Source organism: Pelobates fuscus, chromosome 4 (assembly GCF_036172605.1).
Source record: "Pelobates fuscus isolate aPelFus1 chromosome 4, aPelFus1.pri, whole genome shotgun sequence".
Lineage (NCBI taxonomy): Eukaryota > Metazoa > Chordata > Amphibia > Anura > Pelobatidae > Pelobates > Pelobates fuscus.
Genome location: NC_086320.1, coordinates 378,731,888 through 378,757,169, shown reverse-complemented (window position 1 = coordinate 378,757,169; position 25,282 = coordinate 378,731,888). Strand labels below are relative to the sequence as shown.

Here is a 25,282-nt window from a genome sequence, read left to right as displayed (position 1 = left end):
CTCTCAGAAGACCTACGATTAAGAATTGTTGACTTGCATAAAGCTGGAAAGGGTTATAAAAGTATCTCCAAAAGCCTTGCTGTTCATCAGTCCACGGTAAGAAAATTGTCTATAAATGGAGAAAGTTCAGCACTGCTGCTACTCTCCCTAGGAGTGGCCGTCCTGTAAAGATGACTGCAAGAGCACAGCGCAGACTGCTCAATGAGGTGAAGAAGAATCCTAGAGTGTCAGCTAAAGACTTACAAAAGTCACTGGCAAATGGTAACATCCCTGTTAGCGATCTACAATACGTAAAACACTAAACAAGAATGGATTTCATGGGAGGATACCACAGAGGAAGCCACTGCTGTCCAAACAAAACATTGCTGCATGTTTACAGTTTGCACAAGAGCACCTGGATGTTCCACAGCAGTACTGGCAAAATATTCTGTGGACAGATGAAACCAAAGTTGAGTTGTTTGGAAGAAACACACAACACTATGTGTGGCGAAAAAGAGGCACAGCACACCAACATCAAAACCTCATCCCAACTGTGAAGTATGGTGGTGGGGGCATCATGGTTTGGGGCTGCTTTGCTGCGTCTGGGCCTGGACGGATTGCTATCATCGAAGGAAAAATTAATTCCCAAGTGTATCAAGACATTTTGCAGGAGAACTTAAGGCCATCTCTCTACCAGCTGAAGCTCAACAGAAGATGGGTGTTGCAACAGGACAATGACCCAAAGCATAGAAGTAAATCAACAACAGAATCGCTTTAACAGAAGAAAATACACCTTCTGAAGTGGCCCAGTCAGAGTCCTGACCTCAACCCGATTGAGATGCTGTGGCATGACCTCAAGAAAGTGATTCACACCAGACATCCCAAGAATATTGCTGAACTGAAACAGTTCTGTAAAGAGGAATGGTCAAGAATTACTCCTGACCGTTGTGCACGTCTGATCTGCAACTACAGGAAACGTTTGGTTGAAGTTATTGCTGCCAAAGGAGGTTCAACCAGTTATTAAATCCAAGGGTTCACATACTTTTTCCACCTGCACTGTGAATGTTTACATGGTGTGTTCAATAAAAAACATTTCATTCTTTGTGTGTTATTAGTTTAAGCAGACTGTGATTGTCTATTGTTGTGACTTAGATGATGATCAGATCACATTTTATGACCAATTTGTGCAGAAATCCATATCATTCCAAAGGGTTCACATACTTTTTCTTGCAACTGTAGGTCAGCTATTTTGGGCTTAAATTTGAAATTAATTTTAAGTTCTCCCTTTAGTGAATAACCCTGATAGGCTCTTAGTATTAATCATTGAATATCTCAACTCTGGTCAGAACAGCGATGGACCAGCACACTGCTCTGCGCTATGTGAGGGCACTTTATAAATTAATAAAACAATAATAATAATAATAAAATAAAATCTCCAAAGAAAAACAAACAAATGCCAGTTGCACCATCTTTTTTAAAAAAAGGCAAGAGCATGTTTTACCCAGCATCCTTAGCCAAAGACTGGGGTAGTTAAAACATGTGTAAGGCACTGTCATCCTTAGTGATTGTTGTCCATTCTCTTATATAACCTGCTAATATTGTAACACCACAGTTATTAGACTTATTCGCGGAGAGAAGATTCAGCAGAACTTCAGGACAGAGATCCCAATTCAGGGTCTGAATCAAAACTAAAAAGGCTCACAAATGGGCCATTCGGTGTGTATATATTTTATAGTACAGTGCTATGAGCATTTTCCCTTAGTTTGGTTAAAGGATCAACTTATAAATTCCGCAAATCAACTGATTGCTCAAATTCAGCTGAAATGCAGGTTGGCCCAAAACGAATCTCCATGTTTAAGAGATATATAGAGACAAGTTTTGCCTGTTACTGTAGAAAATGTTAACCATCTGTGGGCTTTGGGGCACTCAATGGGATCTGCAGACAAGTCGAAACTATTTGCTGAATGAAAACCTCAGCTACATTTCCCAAATCATCCACATGAGGGGTGCCCAACAGATAGATCCCCCGATATTTAAAAACTACAGCTTCCATGATGCATTGTCATTCTAAAGGCATGCTGAGCATCATGGGAGTTGTAGTTCTGCAACATCTCGGGATCTACCTTTTGCGCACCCCTGATCCACATGTCGTGAAAATCGAATCCCGGTGACATTATTTTAATGGGTAAATGTGTTTATTGTTTGCATAAAATAATGGATTATAGCAGGACTTGTATTGATGGCAACAAGCTATCACTGAACTCATGCAGTTGCTCCAAATTGCATTATTTCTGCCTATATATGTGTTGAAATGACATTACAATTTATATTGATTAAAAATATTTACATTTAATATTACACATAATTGCATGGTAACATATAGGAAGATTAACACCCGGTGACCCTTTGTTATCAGGTCTCGAAATCTTACACATTTGTATTTATATAATTATATATTAATGTGTTATAATACGAATATGCTATTATGTGATAACATGTTATTACCCAGGAAAAATTGATGGGGATTACAGCTTTACACCTTCCACACGTATGAGCACAAATATAATTAGCTTATTTTATGTCAAACTATATATGTTGCTATTTACAGCAGACAATACTGGATTTTATGATTTAAATTTCCATATTCCAGGAATAGCTTGATTGCTCTTTGATTATTTGTATCATTATTTTTCATTTTCATTTTGTTTTATGGAAAACCGAATGGTTTGATTATGTCGTATTTTAGTGTTTAGGAGAAGTGTGATGTGCTTGTGCTGGAATCATTACATCTAATTCAAAGGGTTATTAACCATTTTAAAATGTTTTAATTTCATTTTTTGCCCATTACTAATTAGCTCAGTCCCTTAATAGGAAACATATAGTTTAACTAAGCTAAAATCACCGGGCACTCCTTCCCAGAGCTTGGCCAATGCAGTCTGCAGTCTGTCAAAGTGAATAATCTGACCTTTCGCAGTGCTGTCTGCAGGTAGGAAGCTGGCCACATCTCTCGCCAAAGCGCTGTGCACACTGATGGCAGCTGTACGTTTTTTTACAGAATTGACACCAGAGAGCCTGTGACAGAGTTCTGGGGGCCTAAGTCACAAACGTCAAGGGTGTAGTTATCCCCTGGTACAAATGTGCAAATATCACTTACTTAGTACGTGGACATGGTAGTTGGAGTAACCCTTTTAGGTATGTACCTCCTTCGAACATTTCCATATTTTGCATTCTTACAACCTGGAATCAGAATGGATTTCATAAACTGTTTACTGTATTTTTTAAACATCTCCTCTCAGATCACTTCAGCCAGCTCGGGGTTACCTTTTCATTACCTCTGTAACTATGACATATAAACCTGGTAACTGAATTTTGGCAGATATCTGTGACTATGTCCCGTATACCTTTTTCACTGAGATTTGATAAGTTTCCAATTGGGTCTCAAATAAGAAGAAACATTTTTTCTTGACTCCAAATGAGCAATCAGATATCTCCTTGGTCAAAACGCTGTTGACCATGATATTTTGTTTTACCAAAAAACAGCCTGATATTTTGAAAGTCTATTATTACATTTGATAAAGAATTAATCTGCTGACACGATGTATCTAGGTAGAGAATTCTATATATTCTTTTTATTCTTACTGTATAAACAAGAACACTCTTCCTCTGCTGTAGGGAAGGTACTTTTTCATGATGTCTCATAAAGAACTCTTGCCCTTTGTAAAGTCCTGTTATAGAGCGGGTCACCAGAAAGTTGTTTGTTTTTGTTCGGTATATATACTGTTTGTGTATGAAGTTTAGCGATCCCCACTGAGACACATTTTTCTCATTCCTGTTTCCTGCTTTCTGCAGCTCATTCATCCTACTTTAGAAACACATTATTATCCTTTTTCTATGATACATACAGTATTTTCACTGAAATTACTATTAACCTCGAATTACGCTTAAAATAATATAATTTGTCTGGGCTCCAATTTGTCCGGGCTGCTAATAATGTCAAAGAATGGCGACAATTTTGTCAAGTAAGCTACTTTGCTAAGTGAAATCTAATTGCAGCAATGTGTATCCCTAATGGTTTCCCAGAAATATAATTTAGGATTTTTATAATCCAATTAAACGGTAAATAATCATACTTGTTTTATTACTTATAATATTTATATTGAGTCCTTTTCTGTATGTATGTAGCGTTTACCATAAATTTCTGTTAGGTGTTTTGTACTACTTAACCTTTTCAGTGACCAAGTTTAAATAAATAATAAGGGTAAATCAGGACTAGGCTAAAGCACATGGTGACTTGGATACGAACACTGATAAACAGGGTTCTGGAACTCGCTAAGGAAGAAGCTACATCAGAGGAAAGTGTGTTCAACTATTAATTAGCCATCACTAGCTTTCAGATGTTGGTTGCCTAATCCCCCTAATCCCCCTAATCCCCCCTGCAATCAATGACGAGATAAAACCTTATTTTATGGTATATAACGGGTCCATGTAAGACGGAAATGAACTGTGACATGGACCCCCATCCCCAAAGAAACACATTAAACAGGGGATGTGTGATATATACACTGATCAGCCACAACCGTTATATTGTTACAATGCCACCTATCGATGGGGAGGATATTAGACATTAAATGAACAGTCAGTTCTTGAATTTCATGTATTGGAAGCAAAAAAAAATGGGCAGGTAAAAAGATGTGAGTGCCTTTGACAAGGGCCAAATAGTGAAGGACAACCATTGAAGCATCATCGGGTTCATCGGGTCACAAGGCTCATGATTGACGAGGGGAGTGATGGCTAGCCTGTCTGGTCCGATCGCTTAGAAGAGCTACTATGGCTCAAATTGCTGAAAAACATAATTCTGGCCATGATAGAAAGGTGTCAGAACACACAGTGCGTCGCAGTTTGCTGTATATGGGGCTGCGTAACCACAGACCTGCCAGAGTGCCCCTGTCCTGCTACAAAAACACCTTCAAAGGGAACATGAGAATCAGAACTGGATCATGGAACAATGCAAGAAGGTTGTCAGGTCTGATGAATCACATTTTCTTTTAGATCAGGTGTATGGCTGAGTGCGTGTGTGTTGTTTATCTGGGGAAGAGATGGCAACTGGGTGCACAATGAGAAGAAAGCAATGTTTTGCTGGGAAACCTTGTGTCCTGGCATTCGTGTGCCACGTACCACCCCTTTATGGAAAAGGTGTTCCCTGATAACAGTGACCTCTTTCAGCGGGTTAATGCATCCTGCCACACTGCAAAAATTGTTTTCAGGAATGGTTTGGGGAACATGACAACGAGTTCAAGGTGTTGCCTTGATCTCCAAATTCCCCACATCTCAACCTGATTGAACATTTGTGCGATGTGCTGGAACAACAAATCCGATCCATGAAGACCCCTCCTCACAACTTGCAGGACTTGAGGGATCTGCTGCTAATATCTTGGTGCCAAATACCACAGGACACATTCAGAGGTCTTGTGGAGTCCATGCCTCAATGCATCAGAGCTATTTTGGCAGCACGAGGGGGACCTACACGATATTAGGCAAATGGTTTTAAAGGTTTGGCTGATAAGTTAAGCTCCCTCCATTTCATACACTGTAAGGTGTAGGGGTACTAATTAACTGAGTAGGGTCTATCAAATATGCCTTCTCTGTCCCATAGGCTTTATATCCTGATATCCAATCCATAAGTCCTTAATGTAAGGAACCTACCAGTAATTGGGGGATGCCGAGCTTACTGTATATATATATATATATATATATATATATATATATATATACCAGGGCTCAAAATGTCCATTTGCTCCTTCTCATAGGCTAGTTTAGCCTTGGCTAGAGATTCACACCTGGTGAGTCCGATATGACTTGCAGTGGTGAGTAACTTATAAGGTCCACGAAGTATATATTACATCTGTGTGTGTATATCTATATTTGTCTGTCGGTCTATCTCAAATACAAGTACCAATATATATATAATAAATATATATATATATATATATATATATATACCAAAACAATAAAAATAATATTACACGTATTAGCCCTACCTATCCCCTTATCTGTAATTATGTAATAGGAAGTGGAGGGAATTATCCACACCAATTATTACAAATATACCGTTTTAAAGAAAGGTAAATGAGTTATACTCATTGCATATTATTTGTCACGAATGTTCTTGTTTCTGAAGGTCTACTAGTGGCAAAAGGACCAAAAAAATGAAACACCTTTAATAACATTTTCTGAAAAAAAAAATAATTTTAGAGAAATGTTTAACTATATTTTTAACATTTTTGAAATTGTGGTTTTCCTCAAACTCTCCGGACTACAGTGTCAGTGTTTAGCCAATAAAAGTGACCTTTTATTTTGCTGCTTTTGGTGATAAGATGGTTAATATTTTTAGAGAAATGTTTCCGTGCGCTGATTGTCACGTGGTTCTCATATAGAAACCATATGAATGTTTGACTTTCGTTTGACCCCAACTCAAATTATTATTGAATACATTGTAACTGAATCTATTAGACTTTACTGAACGAAGTGAGTTAAGGTAAATATGATATATAGAATAACGAGTTTATTTTTTTCTAATGATAATTGCGATGCACGCTTAGGCATGTGTATTCAGTTCTGGAGACAGGTACTAAGCTCCAAATTATAGAAAATTACAAATCTATTTAACAAGTATTCAGATGCAGTGTCTGGGCATCTAAATGATCATACGTTTAGGGCAGGATTTGAAATATTTTTGCAGTGATACAATACAGAACATTTATGTGAATATTTTTTCCAAGAACCAAGATACTGTTGTTTAAATAGACTATTTTGCAGTAACACTGCATTTTATCATCGTTCTGTTAATTACATCTGACAGATGCCGTTGGCCTGAATAGCAAGTATTTAATCTGTGAATTCAAAAAAATGTTTCTTGTAATTCTGAATTAGGTTCATTTATTGAAAAGGAAGTGGCTCTGTTTACAAAATGATGCATTGTTCTATCAAAATGTCGGTTTGATTTTTTCAGAAAGTCAAATATAATTGTATTAATGCAAGTTGCCTTTCACCGCTCTGTAACTAAATTTATGGCAGCAGACAAGTTATACAGGATGAGCTGTTTGATTAAAGAGTTATCTCAAGCACCGTGACTATGTCGGTGATTTGAAGTGGCCATGGTGATTGGAGTCCGTGTGCAGTGTTTCACTTTAAACCCCAGACCGAGCAACCAGACCTCATCTTTTAACGTATAAAAATATGCAATTTTGCACAAAAAGAAAAAGTAAAACAGTTTACTTATGTTAAAAGGTCAGGAAATTACAGGAAAGCATGTTGTTTTAATTTGAATTTCCTTATTCAAATGCATTTTTTTTAAAGCATTATGACCAAGAAGAACAATTCCTTTAAGACGCTTTTTTTTTGGTGATATTCCTGTTGGTTAAACAGTACCGGGTAGACTGTGGTGACTGGGGATCCCTTCTTTCTTATCCAACTAAATTACCTGTACATTGGTGCTCACCACCAGCCCTCTACTTCCTACAGCTGTGGTCAGGAGTATTTCATTTATGCACCAGTTCCGATACACTTGTCACTAATAGAAATTAAAGCAAAGTTCTAAAAGCTGAGCAGTCTCCTTGTAAACCATGCAATGTCCCTGCTCATTCAGTTTTAGAAATGTCCCCAGTGCATGTGAAACGGACCACGCTGCTCTTTGTTTGCAGTAAGGCATTAGTACAGAGACTTCATAAACAAGGTAAAGATGTTTCAATCATGGACGCTCTGTGAACGGCGCCCCAGGGCTCTATTGACCCAACTAGAACTGCTGCTAGCGGTGGCTCCATGAGGGATGACAGTTGCAAAAAGCTTCACTTTCTGGTTAATAATGACACAACAATTCCACTCAGGTATCTCACTACGGCTTGATAAAACTGGTATATACAGTTTGCATACTCCCGAGTGTCCCTATGTAGGATGGACTGTCATTATTTCAGACCCAAATCCCTCTGTCCATCTTTTCTTTTCTAATGTTCCTCTCATGTTGTTGGTGTGTGTGAGTGTATAACAGAGATCCCCAGCAATAATACAAGTCAAGTGTCTTAACTGTGTTTAAAAATCAGTCTGTAAATAAGATACATTGTTCTAGAATACAATTTAGTTGTGTACATTACTATTAGTAAATCACCTAAAATTTCTCCAAACAGCCCCGCTTCTGGCCACACGCCGACTCCAAACCACCCCCACTCACATCTCTAAAATGAAAAAGTATTTTTTAAATGTTGGGAGGAGGTATGTGTTTGGGCAATGAGAGGGCAGTGTAGACCGGATAATTGTCTAGAGTGCCTCTTTTAGAGATATATCTTTTGTATTCCCACAAAATGTACATGTTCCACAAATCTTTGTCAATGCTTGGTCACTCCTGTTTTTGTCAAAACATAAAAGGTTTAATTGTTTTTATCCTATTTATTTAAATATATTCATATTTTGTTGTTAGAGGAGGGGATGTCTACAATGTGCTCTCCACCCATAGCGAAAGAGTGACATGACGTCACTCCGTTCCTATGTTGGCACGTTGGTAATAAATCTGACGTAGCCGACTAGATTTTCCCTGCTTGGAGACGTATCCCAAGCAAGGCAAATCAAAGAAGATGTGACAGAAGCTCCCAAGCCTTGGCCTTTCGGAGAGGCTTGAGGGGCAGCCGGGGTTTACCTGGACTCATATTACACCTAGAGTTCCTGACGGGGAGGCTACCTGAAACACTCTTGGCTCGGCCCCCCCAATCTCCAAAGAGAGTGCTATTTGGAAGGGAGGTTGAGGAGACAAGTAGGCATTGGAGGATACCTTGGTCTTGAGATTTCCGGGGATCCCTTTTTGGAAACCAGGACTAATCTGACTCCCGCATGGAACTCATTGGAGGATCTGAGAATTGCTGTAAACTTGGTATCACTTCAACATGCTGTAACTCAGGCATGGACGCAGTGTTCAGCAGAATGGCTGCTTCAAGATGGGGAATATAATAATGAAATAAGAATTGAGAACCCCTGCTTTCCCCTTTTGACCCATCCTTTTCCATCCTCAGTTTGGTTCACTTGCATTTGATTTTAAAAATGTGGGCCTTCAATGCTCTTGTATAATCCACTTGGTGATAATTTGTGTTTACACCAATGTGGGATGGGATCCACCTGCTAGCCCTGTGTTCTTCTAATCAGTGTTGTACCATGGACCCTGGTCTGCAATAACTGGAATACTCTTCCGATAAGCTGGTTGATGTATTTTTAGGATGTTTTTCTTTGTTTCTTACAACATGGGATGTACAATTCCATATGTCAATTTCTCATCGTACTTTTTAATGGCTGCTCTGTTGTATAAACAATGAATTTAAAAAAAAAGAAATAAAAATTGAGTAGGAGGAAGAAATTATTATCAAAAGAAAGAAAGCACGCTTCAAAAAAAAAAGACTGGAAAAATTGCCATTATAATAAGCCATTGTAAAAGCTCTGATCTGCAAAAACAAAAAGTGCATTTATTTCAGTTATATTTCATCGAATGCAACACCAAATGTGAGGATCAGCTAGGGCTCCCATTATTGTTTTTTGTTTGTTTTTTTGCTATAGATTTTTGTTTTCTATAATTATGTTATCACTGTGTTTACAACATACGTGACATAATGACGTGTCGCTTTTATCATGTGTATGATGACAGTCACAGTACGCTGTGAACCTTCAATTCAGATATTATTTACATTTCGTTCAATCGGTGACAAATATGTGCTGCTTTTTCCTCAAATAAAAAAAAAATTGAAGAATCTTTCTTATCTTGTTGCTATTCAATAAAACCATAATAACATGGTCAGGCTATCTCAGTATATTCTACAAACCAATCCCCAGTGCATTCGATATGATTTTACCGAATACTTTTTGCAAAGATATTATACCTTCTTTATATTCAGAAAAAACTTTGTAGTACACAGGATCTGCCAAAATCTAATTGTCCTAAAAAGAATATAGCGTTGGAAAATGTCCAAATGTTCTGCTGGGAATTTATCCCCAACTGGGAGTAAGGTAGAACACTGCAGATTAATTTATGTCTGTGCTCATTCAAAATATTAAAAAGGTGAATAAATGTTAATTATTTTAGTTCACTTTAGTAGCTTCCAAACATGGTACAATGAATGTATAAAGAACATGTTGTGATTTTTATAAAATAAAATTATGTTAGGGGAAAAAAATCAAAAATGATAATGGATGATTCTTTCATTATAAAATGTGTTTATTTCCCAAAAGGGTTTTTAACTAAAGCAATAAGTGAATGGCAGAAACAATTTGTTGCTGCTGTGAAGCGTTATACAGTATAGAGTTTCTTTTTATCTCTTTTTGTGTTGTTTGGATGTTGTTCACTGTTCAGCAAAGTTAATCATCAGGGGAGTCAGATCATGAAGTGAATTTAAGGAACTACTGAAAAATGTATGTTAAAATTAGTTCTGAAATTTTGTTTTTGAGGCATTCCTAAATCAAATTCTGGTTTTATAACTGTTCTGCAAACAATTATCGTGTTTTCTATCTGCCCCAATTATTTCTGAGTCCGCACTAACACCCATGCACTGAATTATTGTGTTTTGTGTATCTTTTGTAGATGGGTTTTGTTTGTCTGAGTGGGACGGTGTGGTCTGTTGGCCGGCAGGTGCCCCAGGCAGCGTGGTGTCCATTCCTTGCCCCGAATACATCCTTGACTTCAACCACAAAGGTAAAAACTGAAAACCAGGTAGATAGTTAAAAGAATTATAATGAAAACAAAAATGTGTGTTTTAATGTCTAACATGTTCTCTGTGAATTGAAAAATGAATTCCATAAAAATAATTAAGTTTAGAAAAAGATGATTGGAATGGTACATACCCAAGGCAGTCCTTAGTATGACACAAACCTTGAAGCCCAAGGTATAAAAGAAATGCGTCCAGTGTATAGATACCAAAATAAAGAGATTCTACGGGGAGAGTGAACGCAGTGGGAATTTACGCTCAATTGTTAATGTGTATTTTATGCATAATTCATACAATATAATTATTGTATTGTTAATTATTCTAATCATATTTTTAGGATCAAGGTTAGAGCAATCATACGGAAAACACAATAAGCATTGGAAAAACAGTGCTGCATTTATTTTTTATTTTCACAGCTTCTGTGAGTTTTGATCCCTTTTGTAATACCTTTTCAATAAATGTTTTTTTTTCTCCTCCCGGTTGTATGTGAGCGGGAGAGACCTTACTTCTGTAGTGAGGTTTAGTCCTTAAGTAAATATATGCGTGTAAAGACCGATACAGAGACGGTCTTAATTGTCACTCTCCAAAATGTTCATTTTTAGAGTTAACAGAACTTATGCCGCGATTTGACATTTTTCGATAAGCTTCGAAAAAATTTTTTTCAACATATTAAAATAGCAAATAATATTCAATATGTAAAACAAATATATAAATATATAGAAAATATCAAAATATTACAAAGCTAAAGGATTACTCCAATCACCTTGTGCACATGAGCAGGCATAACGGTCCAATCAGAGAAGCCTCTGTGAGAAGCCTCTGATTGGACCATGCCAGGCCCCTGCTGATATCAGATGGAGAAGGGAGATTGCTGCTGGTAGCTTCGAACCTGAATTGCAGGTAAGTTTAAACACTTTTATTTGGCAATGGTCAATAGGGCAATGTAAGTCCAAAAACGTTAACTTTCCTAAAGGGTTGTATTAACCCTTTAAAGTATTTTTCATAATATTAAATAATTTTATAAGTTTATCCCAAAAATATTAAATTCTTTGGAAAGCTTAGCCAATAAATGGAGGCCTTAGTTTTAATAAAATAAAAATCTCTTTATTTCTTTTTATTTAAAAAGAAGATAAAGAAAGGGCATGCAGTGTTAATCAAATGATGACATTATTTATAATATCCTTGCATTTTAACTAAAAGACAGTACACAGTAATCCTTCGTCCGCCATCCATAATATTATTATTAAGTTTTTATTTTTCATTTTCATTATCCATCAAGTTTCCTGGGCTCTCATCAGACCTCCGTAACTCTAGTTACATGTAGACCAATCTGTGGAATAATGATCTTCCCAGTCAATAGGAATTCAATTAATTACAATTTAATTGGGAAGGTAAATAGTTCTGGAAGGCTGTGTATGCATAGCTCTGAATAGCCTTCATTATCCATGGTGAATAATTAACAAATGCTACTTTGGACGACAGGTCACACCAGAAAGTCACGCAGTGGGTGTAGCAGTTGCAGTAACCAGAAAGGAAACACCTCCCCAAATTCTAACAGACATTAGCTTTTATCAGAGAGTAGGACAAATCTGGTATTGAAATCCTGAATATTTTCCTTTTTTTTTTGCTGTATGGGTTCCATTTATTTAGCTTAGCTTTACTTACATTTATAGTGTTGACATTCCATGCAAATAGGTTGTGTGCACTTTAATTCTTTAAATATTTCACTGGACGCATTGCTATAAAATGTATCAATAACGTAATACATCGTATCAGAAAGTAGATCATCTACAAATTCATTGTAAACCCATAATCCACTGTGTGTGGCTCGTTTTGTTTGAACGAGCTACTGAAAGGCATTTAGAGACACTCTATCCTGTGATATATACTCTATCTAGCGGTTTGGCTCATAGTAGAAGCTGATAATTGATGGGGATTCTAAGGAATTAGAATTATTTTACCCATAGTTACCCTGAAAACATAGCTGACGTCTACACTTCTAATTCCAGTTTGGGTTATTTTGGATTAAATATGCAATTTTCAGGTGAATATCCTACTTGGTGAATAACCAGTTTCTATTTAGTTATTTTAGCATTCGACCAAAGACATTCTTAAAAATGTGATAAATTTCAATGCTTTCTTTATAAACACATATCCCAGACAAAGAACACACATGTAATGGCTGGTCTCCTGCACTTTAACCCAATTATTATCTACCTTGAGTTAAATAATATCATCTTTTATTGGGCATTTTATTATTTACATCACATTCATTGCACCCTGAATGCTTATATAACCTGCATGCCTTGTTTGTCATTGTTACTCTCCAAACTGTGTAAAGGGAATTCCACAAACTGTAGCAATCATTGTCTGTAAAATGCACAAGGTATTGTGTAAAGATGCTGTGATACATTGTTAAAAGAAAATAACAAAACAAATAATGAGCAATATATCTGTACTTTCTACTGTTATATAGTCCTGTTACCAACCATGCAAAATAAAAAAAAAAACATTTTGGGAAGGATTATTCCAACACTCAGTGCATGTGCAAGGGAGTTTTGGATTGGGGTGAGGCATATCTTCTCAACTCCTCACAATCCATGGGTTATTCAATAGAATGAGAATGGAGTTGCACACTTTAGGTCACGCAGCCTAAGAGTTGGAAAAATAGCTTAATTTGGGGACATTTTTACTAATTTGGTTATTTTAGTCTAAATTTGCAGAACTGTTTTCAGTTTTACACAATTCCAGGGGTTATACTAAAACTATTTTAAGTAACTTAATAAAAAATAAATAAAAACAAAAGTAAGAGGTATATTGTTCAGAACCATGAAAGGTTGGCAGGGCAGCAGGCTAAAGTACATAATAATCTCGTGATTTACCTTTTAGAGTACCATCACCCCATTTAACCCTCATTTGAGAAATGTTCCCATCATGGCCTGGTTGGTGATAGTGAGGAAACAGTCACAAGCAGAATGGGCTTACGGATGAACAGAATATCCATGTAGTGAGCATGTCTCAACTGATACGTAGGGGAGGGAAATCCATAAAACACAGTGGTGTCAGTACAGTGTGTTAGCAAGGTTTTCTTAGAGCCAGAATATTTCAATGTCAGCTGGAAGCCACCATTTTGCCTTGACATGTCTTACAAACACACTCTTCAATTTCACCATTACCAGTGGTTGGATAACATTTTATAACATTGATTCCTTACATATAAAGGTCTAATTAACTAGTTAAATGTTCTACTGCTAATTGGAAAACCTTTGTATTTTAATTCTCCTATAGGTCATGCCCATCGACGGTGTGACATGAACGGGAGTTGGGAACTTGTGCCAGGTAACAATCGGACCTGGGCAAATTACACAGAGTGCACAAAGTACCTCTCCAACGATACCAGGCAAAGGGTAAAACAAAGTGTTCATCTTATATATAATTTACTGTTTAGCTAAAAATGTAACTTGTCAAAACAAGGCTTAGCTGCATGGTCGCTATCTGAGGTCACTGGGACCCATTGCAATAGCACTCAATGATGCTGTAAAGCCAATGTCTGAGTCAATGTATAAAAATATTAGAAAGCGTAGAGTACAGCGGTATTATCTGTAAATTAATATATAATGTTATAAACATTCTAAAATAGGAGGAAAGAAGACAGATGGGTCCTGATTTCTGAACCACCACATAGACTAATCACAAAACAAACCACCCACACAATGGACGAGCATGTTCATCTGATTTGTGATTTAGCGTTAGAAGTTACCAATAGATGGACATACAGGGGAAGCAGTATAACAATTCTATATTCATATATTACATATTTAACAAATATATAAAAACATTTTTCTGCTGTTCCAACTGGTTTCCCTCTGTTGGTTACTTTTTCTCGCTTGATCTGTGAACCGAATAGGAAAATACACCAATCAGTTTACTGCTAAATATATGCATTACATTTACATATATATTTATATTATGTATATATTTTTCATACCCTGATTGGCCCATTTTCTTTCTATTGTAATCCATCTGATGATCTGATGATCATATGCACGAGATTCTGCTGTCCCTCCAAAAAAGCATACATTTGTGGACAAAGTGGTTCAGCCGAAATTAATTTCTCCACATTGCACAAGTCGAAATCAGACCCTCAAGCGCTAAATAGCAGCAGAGACGTTCATCTACAAGGTGCTCATACTGATTGGAAAATGTCTGGTGTCAACGTTACAAGGTTATTGAGAGTAAGACGAGAAAAAGTAAGACGAGAAAACGTTTAGGAGAGAAGGCAGGGAACAACAAGTAAAGGGGATGTGCTAAGGATAGAAAGAGAAAGAATGGTATTGAAGAAAGGGAAAAAACTAGGTGGAGGAGTAGTATGAAGCAGAGAATGAAGATTGAGGATTAGAGGTTTGGTGGTAGGGTGTAAGAAATAATGGATCTGGAAAAGGTACAAAATGGAGAATGTGAGGTTGGTTGTTAGTACAGGGTAAAGTGTAGTGTTAGGATGGCAGGGGAGAAACAGGAAGAAGACAATGGGAGGGAATGACTGAAAGGACGGGGAAAGATTATGAATTGCAGCAGATTGAAAGAGAGACAAGAGTGAAGAGCGTAGGTAGGATGGACGAGGAGACGAGATAGACACGAGAGGGAGAATAGTGAGAAATGATGGTATAATGGAGAAGAAGTGGAAATAGAGAGGAGAGGGGTCATTATATCAGGGAAGCGAAGAAAACAACAAAGCGCTGACGTTCTAAGGAGAGGCAAGAAAATGGAGATGGATGAGACATAGAAGCAGATTGAATGGGAAAGATAAATGGCTAGTAGTTGATGGGTTAGCAGTAAAAGAGCTACCATTTAATTTGTCCCTGATATATAATTGTATCTCCGCAAAAGCTAATAATTCACATATCTCTCACTTTTCAAACTTTCCACTTCATTCAGCTCTTAGACGGGGAACATCAGACGTCGCAGGCATTTCTCCTCTTTCTATAGATGTATGTCCAAGCTACTGTTTGTATCTTCCAGTCCAGCTACATTACTATAGAAAGAAAAAAACATTTAATACCTATATACAGCTCAATATCGCTTCTGTCACAGACTTATAAAGTTGTCAATTTCTGCTAAACAGGGCACTCGATAAAGCAATATGCCAAATGTCCAAAGGGAAAACAAGAACTCTCATATTATCTCGTAACCTTTCCTATAGAAAGGTCATACAAGACATTAGAGGCTTATTTTAGTTTATGCCATTCAATCTCCCTTTTATTGTCTTGTTTCAGGTATTGTGGTTTTACTTTACTGTAGCTAATGTCTTCCAGTGCCGGCAAAATAAAAAAAATAAAACTTTGAAAAACATGTTCTTGAGAAGTTTGACATCTTGAATGCCTTCATGAACAGTTTCTGAAAATGCCACATTGATTTTGTTTGAGTTTGTGTAACCACAGGAATAAAACCTAACTTACAGTTATCTTTTAGCTCCCCAAAAAAGTTTGTTTCATCGGAAGATGAGTGCTTAATACACCGTTTTGCCTTGACATATCATACAATTACACGCTTCAATTTCACGCTTCTCGACTGCCTTAATCCCCTCAAAGTTTTGTACTTCAAAGGAAAGGCCTGAAACTCTAAAAGATTTCTGAAGTCAAAAATAGTGACAAGTCGATGACTTATTCCATGCTAGCGAGAGTTTAGATGCCTGCAGTTTCCAATCAAGGTTTTCTTCTGAGCTGTGAATCAAAATAAGAACTACGCCATAGATTAAATTAAAACAACTGTCGCTACACGTCCTTTGCGGGCTGGAATAGTGGAGGCACCTGCCAGGACCTAAAATAATCTCTCTGTTGAGATGAAACGATTTTTATTGCAAAACCTGAGGAATTATAAAGGACATGTGGAGTCTACAAAAATATAAAATATATGAGCAATAGAGCAATTCTGTATTTCAAGCACAAATAATTCCACTCGTAGCTTTAAGGTGAATTTTATATAAAAAAAAAAAAATAACTAGATTCATATAGTTTACAGTGATTTCTTGCAATCACCCTATTTAAGGGAAATCACTGGCGATTTTCAGTAAAATTTCCATTATCTGACCAGTTTATCGACTGGAAAAAAAACTGAAGATTAATATGGTGATTTATTTTATTTTCAAATAAAATCACATTTGTGTTCATTTTAAAAGGTAGCTGTCCATAATTGGAGTTTTATTTATTTATTTATAAAATATTTTACCAGGAAAGATACATTGAGATTTCTCTTGTTTGCAAGTATGTCCTGCGTCCACAGAACATTGCATTGATACAGTTAGTGTACAATAAAATACAAAAACAATATTAATACACAATATATACAAAATTTAACACAGAACAGGTAGGAAATATATAATCAACCATGACAGGTGCATTCTGTTTTGAGGTATGTAGCGAGGGATCGCTTAGAGGACTTTAGTCCTGGGGAAGATTTGAAAGTGTATGGGAGGTCGTTCCATAATTGCGGCGCTCTGTAGGAGAAGGAGGATCGGGCTGTTTTCTTTTTGTATTGAGGTAGACTAAATAAAATGCTGGTACTGGATCGGAGGTTATAGGAGGTGGGAACAGCCGAGGAGAGCATTCTGCTCAGGTAGGGTGGGAGCTATTCCAGGTATCTACTACCCTTTCTATATCACTGTTATTGCTCCCACTGGAAGGCTATTCCAGGTATCTACTACCCTTTCTATATCACTGTTACTGCTCCCACTGGAAGGCTAGTCCAGGTATCTACTGCCCTTTCTATATCACTGTTACTGCTCCCACTGGAAGGCTCTTCCAGGAATCTACTACCCTGTCTATATCACTGTTACTGCTCCCACTGGAAGGCTATTCCAGGTATCTACTACCCTTTCTATATCACTGTTACTGCTCCCACTGGAACGCTATTCCAGGTATCTACTACCCTTTCTATATCACTGTTACTGCTCCCACTGGAATTCTATTCCAGGTATCTTCTACCCTTTCTATATTACTGTTACTGCTCCCACTGGAAGGCTATTCCAGGTACCTACTACCCTTTCTATATCACCGTTACTGCTCCCACTGGAAGAATATTCCAGGTATCTACTACCCTTCTCTTATAAAAAGTTAACAGTTCTGAATTAAATCTAAATCTGTCTTTTGTATCCATAGATTTACATTTGTATTTGTCATGTGATTATCTCATGATGTTAATTCAGATAATGAGTCAGAGTTTTCTATGTCCCCAGAGATTTCAGCCATTTTTATGTTCTAGAGATACAACTGTCCCAGAATGTGCCATTTCTTATGTTTAATGTAATCAAACTGTAGCAAACAGGAAACCTATCTACTCGATTTGAATGTGTGTGATATACGGCTGGACAAGATATCTTCACCACACAGACAAAAAACATTGTGTGTCTCTTCCCTAATCTCGCCAGACACAAATAATTGCGGGATGTTTGTAGTTTCTTGTAAGGAAGTACCCTCAAGGGACCCATTTTAAAGAAATATATCTCTTGGTCAAGGTCATATTGTCCTCATAGAATGCACAGCATCCTGTTCTCATACTCTTACAATGTCCCAGCCTTCTGTATCCATTACAACGTCTCATATTGGGAGACAGAAATGACTTCCTCTAATCGTGAGTCTTGTCGTTGATGAAACCCAGTGACTACAGAAGATTGACACTTGGTTTGTCGCTGTGTTTAATGGTATAGAGTATATTGTAGGATATATACAAACATTGTGTATCTGAGTTGGAAACTGAGTAACAAACCTCCTCTAGACTGTCAGCTCGTTTGAGCAGGGCCTTCATCTGCCTATTGTTCCTGTGTCTCATTTATTGTAAATATACCCCTTTCATAATATTGTAAAGTGCTGCAGAATTAGTTGGCGCTATATAAATACCGATAATAATAATATTAATAATAATAATAATAATAATAATAATAACAAAGTAAACTAACATGTTATTACAGCCAATATTACACCTAACATAACACAGTGCTACCCTTTTTAAGAATGGAAAACTTGAAAAATACTCAAATTGGTGCTGTTTCACATAATGCATAGTTACGTAAAGGTCTAGGTTAAAAAAAGACTAAATACCATCAAGTCCGACCCCCCTTGGACTTAAAATGCCAGGTGATACAAATGATATATATTTATTAAGCAATGAGGGTTTAAAACTGAGCAGATCCCCGAGTGAACAGTCTATGTAATAAGAAAGTCCGAACAGGTTCCAAAGTTGGGGGCGATCTTACATATTTCTTACAAAACTTGCATTTGTTCATACTAAAAAGAGTGTGTTAGAGAAGAAATAATAGAATTTTACTAAAAGATAAATGGCTAATAGCTGCTGACCTGTTAACCCCTTCACGACGGGTGACGGACGAGGTCCGTCATCCAGGGGATACCCTTAACGACGGATGACGGACCTCGTCCGTCACGCGGTAAAATTAACCCCAGATCGCCGCAATCGCGGCGATCGTGGGGTTAATGGTGCTCCGGTCTGCCTCTGCATTAGAGGCAGACCGGGAGCACCGGATCGGGCTGTCCCAGTACATGTGCCCGCTCTGACAGCATGCCAGAGCGGGCACATGTGCTCTGTATACTTACCTTCCGCCTCCCTGCACTTCCGGGTTCAGTGTGAAGTGCAGGGAGACGGATCAGTGCTGATCCTGCCCCCTGGTGGAAAAAAAAATAAAGTTTATTTAAAATCCCACCCCCCTTTACCCCCCTTTACCATTTTAATAAAAAATTAACCCCTTCCCTGCCAATTGATCACTGACTACAGTGATCAATTGGCAGGGATTACATTTTAATATGATCTGATTTTGTTTTTAACCCCTGAGGGTTAATTCTTTTTTTTTTTAACCCTCAGGGGTTAAATTTATTTTATTAATTAATTTAAATATTTTAAAATGATAAATTTAGCTAGCTGGGGAGGGTGGAAGTTAGTGGGGAATTGGGGGATTTAGTGTTAGGCTAACTAGGGGTTAACGTTAAAAAAAGTTTTAAAATAAGCTTTAAAAAGTTAAAAAATTAAGTTAAAAAAAAGTTTTAATAACGTTTAAGTAAAAAATAAAAAAAAAATAAACCCTTTACCCAGTCCAAATAAAAATTAACCCCTTCCCTGCCAGTCTATCACTACCTACAGTGATCAAAATACAGATCACAGTATTATACTGTGATCTAATTTTTTTAACCCCTGACGATTAACTTTTATTTATTTTTTAACCCTCAGGGGTTAAATTAATTTAATTAACTAATTTAAATATTGTATAATTAAATATTTTGCTAGCTGGGGTGGGTGGGAGTTATGGGAAAATGGGGAATTTACTGTTAGTGCTGCTTACTGCTAGTTAGGGGTTAACGGTAAAAGAAAAAGCTTAGAAAAATGTTAAATCTGTAAAAAAAAGTTTTACGAAAGTTTAGGAAACTTAAAAAAAATGAATAAGCAAAACAAAAGTTTAAAAAATAGTTTTAAAAAGTAAAAAAGTTTTAAAAAGTTAAAAAATTTATTTAATAACGCTCATTACCACTACACCTGGTACAAGCTAGCGGAAAAATGATCCCACGCTAAGGTTCAAAATATGCCTTTTGAAATACCCTGGGATGTCTTCTTTAAGAAATGGTATGGCTTTATGGGGTATTTGGATTATATAGCCTGTTAAAATACTCTAAAATGGGACATGGGCACAGCGTAAAAATTTAAAGTTTGAAAAAAAAATGGAATGGCTGTGTCCCAAATGTGCCCCTCCGATGTCCACATATACCTGGCAAAGGTACATACGGGGGTATTTTTGTACTCAGCCGACATAGCTGAGCAACATATAAAGTATTATAGAGTGGTGGTACACATAAGGTTTGCAAGATATACTGTGCAAACTCACTTTGTGTGTCAAAAAGGCAGAAAAAACGCTTATTACCACTACACCTGGTACAAGCTAGCGGAAAAATGATCCCACACTAAGGTTCAAAATATGCCTTTTGAAATACCCTGGGATGTCTTCTTTAAGAAATGGTATGGCTTTATGGGGTATTTGGATTATATAGCCTGGTAAAATACTCTAAAATGGGACATGGGCACAGCGTAAAAATTTAAAGTTTGAAAAAAAATGGAATGGCTGTGCCCCAAATGTGCCCCTCCGATGTCCACTTATACCTGGCAAAGGTACATACGGGGGTATTTTTATACTCAGCTGACATAGCTGAGCAACATATGAAGTATTATACAGTCGTAGCACACATAAGGTTTGCAAAATATACTGTGCAAACTCACTTTGTGTGTCAAAAAGGCAGAAAAAACGCTCATTACCACTACACCTGGTACAAGCTAGCGGAAAAATTATCCCACGCTAAGGTTCAAAATATGCCTTTTGAAATACCCTGGGGTGTCTACTTTAAGAAATGGTAGGCCTTTGTGGGGTAGTTTGAATTCAAAACTTACGAAGATGCTTGGAAATTGCACATAGGCCCAGCGTCAAAATTCAAAGTTCTGTAAAAACTGATATGGCTTGGTCTCCAATATGCCACTGTAGCTTCACAAAATAGTGCCAAAGACATTCATTGGGGATGTCTTTTTACTCAGAAGACTTAGCTGAGCATAATTTGGAGGTTTTGAACTTAGTGGCACATATGAAATATACAAAATGCCCAGAAAAAATGCAATCCGTATGTCAAAAAATGCACAAAATTATTTTTTACCACATACTTTGGCATATATTGGTGAAAAAATGGGGGCATGCTAAGGCACAATATGCACCTTATGATATACCCTGGAGTGTCTACTTTTACAAATGGTAGGCCTTTGTGGGGGGTTTTGAACAGTCAAATTGTTATAATACCCCAAATGGAAGCATAGGCTCATTAAATCCGTCTCTCAAAATTCTACTGTGAATACTGAAAAGGACAGGTCTCCTGTATGGCACTGTAGCTTCACGAAATAGTGCCATAGACATACAATGGGGGTGTCCTTTTACTCAGAAGACTTAGCTGAGCATAATTTGGGGGGTTTGAACTTAGTGGCACATATGAAATATACAAAATGCCCAGCAAAAATGCAATCCGTATGTAAAAAATGCACAAAATTATTTTTTACCACATACTTTGGCATGTAATGGTAAAAAAATGGGGGCATGTTAAGGCACAATATGCACCTTATGAGATACCGTGGAGTGTCTACTTTTACAAATGGTAGGCCTTTGTGGGGGTTTTTGAACAGTCAAACTGTTATAATACCCCAAATGGAAGCATAGGCTCATTAAATCCGTCTCTCAAAATTCTACTGTGAATACTGAAAAGGACAGGTCTCCTATATGGCACTGTAGCTTCACGAAATAGTGCCAAAGACATACAATGGGGGTACCGTTGTACTCAGCAGAAGTAACTGAACACATAATAAAACTTTGTACAGGAATAGCACACACCAACTTTACAAAATACACATGAGAAGTTCTTTGTTATACGTTTGTGTGCGAAAACCCCCAAAAAACACAATTTTACTCCAATATTTAGCAGAGGTTGGCGGTAAAATGGCTACGTAGAAAGTGTCAAAACAACCTTAGGTAAATAGCCTGTGATGTCTACTTTATATAAATATATACTTTGTGTGGCAATTTTGTTTTATTTTATGGCTATTAGGCTTACAAGACAAACATACCAAATTCTAAAATCGCTCCACATTAAAATTTTATCTTACTCCTTGTGCTTTGTGACCTGTAACTACCAAAAAAAACTTAAAATCCCAGACACATTATATATTCTGTAAATCAGAACAAATAAATGAATGTATTTTTAATTACTTTCCTTAACCTGCACTAATTATGCACACATTATGATTGCAAAAACTGTAAAAAAAAAAAAACAATATTTTTCTTTTTTTTGCATTTTTCTGTATTTTTTTTATAATAAGTAAGCATTTATATATATATATGTTATATCAAATTAAAGCCCTTTCTGTCCTTTAAAAAACAGTATATAATATGTGTCGGTGCAATAAATGAGAGAGATGCAAATTGCAGTTGAACGCAAACAGCAAGAAAATGCAAAAATTGCTTGTGTCATTAAGCGTAAGTCAAGCTTCTGAAGCTCTGTCCTTAAGGGGTTAAGTAACAGAACTGTATGAGGGACAAGCGAACATTATTAATGTACGCAGATTCTCCTACAGCAGAGTAAATAATATAGAATAATACAGATCTGGCCATCTCTGCTTAGTGGGGATTTTTCGTCACATTCAACGAATGCAGGAAATAAATGGACATTATTAACAATGGGAACATGAAACCAAACATTCCATTGGTGAATTTGAGACATGAAAGCTTTATTTCCCCTAACCGTGCCCAGCTCGAAATCATTTCAAGATTCTGCCACTTTTATTAATTTATTGATTTTACTTCTGTTGGATGAACAGCAGTTTTAGGGCTGAGAACTTGATGGCTCGAGTTGTTTCTAACATTAATTCTAATCCCTTGTTTAGTTCATCTCGGTAGTTTGGTTCTAAACTTGTTTGTTGGCTGTCTTTTTGTCATCATTAACCTTGATTTTATTTGTACAGTTTCTCTTTCAGGAAGTGTTTGACCGCCTTTATTTGATTTATACTGTCGGGTATTCCATCTCCCTTGGATCCTTAACTGTAGCTGTCCTTATTCTAGGATACTTCAGGTAAGGGCATAATGGTTTCATTTAGATTTTTAGAAATCTTGGATTCATAAGAGAATTTTTTTTTTATTATCAGTATTTGCTGATTATCGTAAATCATCATGCTGTGTAGAGAGAGAGTAGTTTAATAAAAAGATACTTGAGTGATGATTTGAAGACTGTTAAATGACTCACTGATAGATTTCTCCTTATTAGCTTGGATTGCCCAGACCTATCAACACAGAGGAAAGTAAAAAAAGACTGCTGTTTCTTTGTTTTGTTTTGTTTTGTTTGCAAAATAAATGTGTTTACCTTTTGTTTTGCACAAAGCAGCAGTTACACTTGCTATTGTTAAAATCATATAAAGAAGTAAATATTAAACATCAACATTTACACCAACATCTTGCTTTTTAAAATCTTTTTGTTTTTTATTTTAAACAATTTTGCTAATTTGTCCTAAATATAAACTATAAGGTAGATACAATGTAAACACATTTCCTGCTCAGGGTAAAACAGATGAGATCTAAACATAAGAACTTCACACAAGAAATTTGTAAAAAAACAAACAAAAAAAACCAATGAAAAACATAGGACATTATATCGGTAAAGTCTTACTAGAGAACTAGACGTGGGTTTACCTAGATAAAGTTCCCAGGGCCGGCCTTAGGGGTGTGCGAGCTGTGCGGCCGCACAGGGCGCCATGGTGCAGGGGGCGCCCTGCGGCCGCATAGCTCACACGGCATGTCTGTTAGCCGCAATGCTAACAAGACATTTGCCTTGGGCGGCATTTTCCAGGGGGCGGCAAAAAAGCCGCCCCCAAATGCCCAAGGCAAATGTCTTGTTAGCCTTGCGGCTAACAGACATGCCTGGCTGCTGGGCGGTCGGGCGGCGCTGGCGGGCGGCTGGCGAGGGAGCACTTCCTCTGAGCTACAGACAAAAGAAATTAGCTTACTATATGATACACTAGAAAGACACACCCCCAAAAAGTGTACCTCACACACACTATATAAAATATGCACAAAAGCGTGTATAAAACCCCAAGGGTGATATACACAGGTAGAGGGTGGTACAAAACAATACAACCTGTTTATGGCTGATCGTGAACGTGGAATCTATTGAATAGCAAAAATACAAAATATGGTGAAGTAAAAAAGGCAAAGATAAATTTTGCACGTGGTAGAGAACTTACAAAAGAGAGATGGTAATCACGCCTGTCACCCTGTCAGGGGTATTGTCCAAATGAAGGATCAGATGTATATGATAGAGACTGGAGAGCTTCCTCTGAGCTGTATGCTCAGCTCCCTCGCGCGCCGCAGAGTGAGGCTGGGAGCCGGAATATGACGTCATATTCCGGCTCCCAGCCTCACTCTGCGGCGCGCGAGGGAGCTGAGCATACAGCTCAGAGGAAGTGCTCCCTCGCCAGCCGCCAGCGCCGCCCGACCGCCCAGCAGCCACTGGACCACCAGGGAGGAAGAACCCCCCCCCCCCCAGCATTCCCAAAGGTAAGGAGGCTGGGGGGGGGGTCTAAATAAATGTTAAAAAATGTGTTCATTTGGGTGAGTGTGTGTGTCTGTTAGTGTATGTTAGTGTGTGTCTGTTAGTGTGTGTGTGTGTATGTTAGTGTGTGTGTGTGTGTATGTTAGTGTGTGTGTGTATGTTAGTGTGTGTCTGTTAGTGTGTGTCTGTTAGTGTGTGTCTGTTAGTGTGTATGTTAGTGTGTGTCTGTGTCTGTTAGTGTGTGTCTGTGTCTGTTAGTGTGTGTCTGTGTCTGTTAGTGAGTGTGTGTGTGGCTGTCTGCCTGTGTGTGTGTGTGTGTGTGTGTGTGTGAGACTGTCTGCGCGTGTGTGTGTGTGACTGTCTGCGCGTGTGTGTGTGTGACTGTCTGCGCGTGTGTGTGTGTGACTGTCTGCGCGTGTGTGTGACAGGGTGTGTGGGAAGGGGTAA

The 25,282-nt window shown here is 37.5% G+C and overlaps 1 protein-coding gene across 1 annotated transcript in view; it reads left to right on the top strand.

Moving 5' to 3' along the window:
* Positions 1-25,282, top strand: part of PTH1R (parathyroid hormone 1 receptor) — a 313,629-nt gene that overhangs the window by 227,970 nt on the left and 60,377 nt on the right. The window contains exons 4-6 of the mRNA XM_063452826.1: positions 10,589-10,699; positions 14,001-14,119; positions 23,256-23,362. Coding sequence (XP_063308896.1) covers positions 10,589-10,699; positions 14,001-14,119; positions 23,256-23,362 — 337 coding nt within the window. The remainder of the gene's footprint in view (positions 1-10,588; positions 10,700-14,000; positions 14,120-23,255; positions 23,363-25,282) is intronic.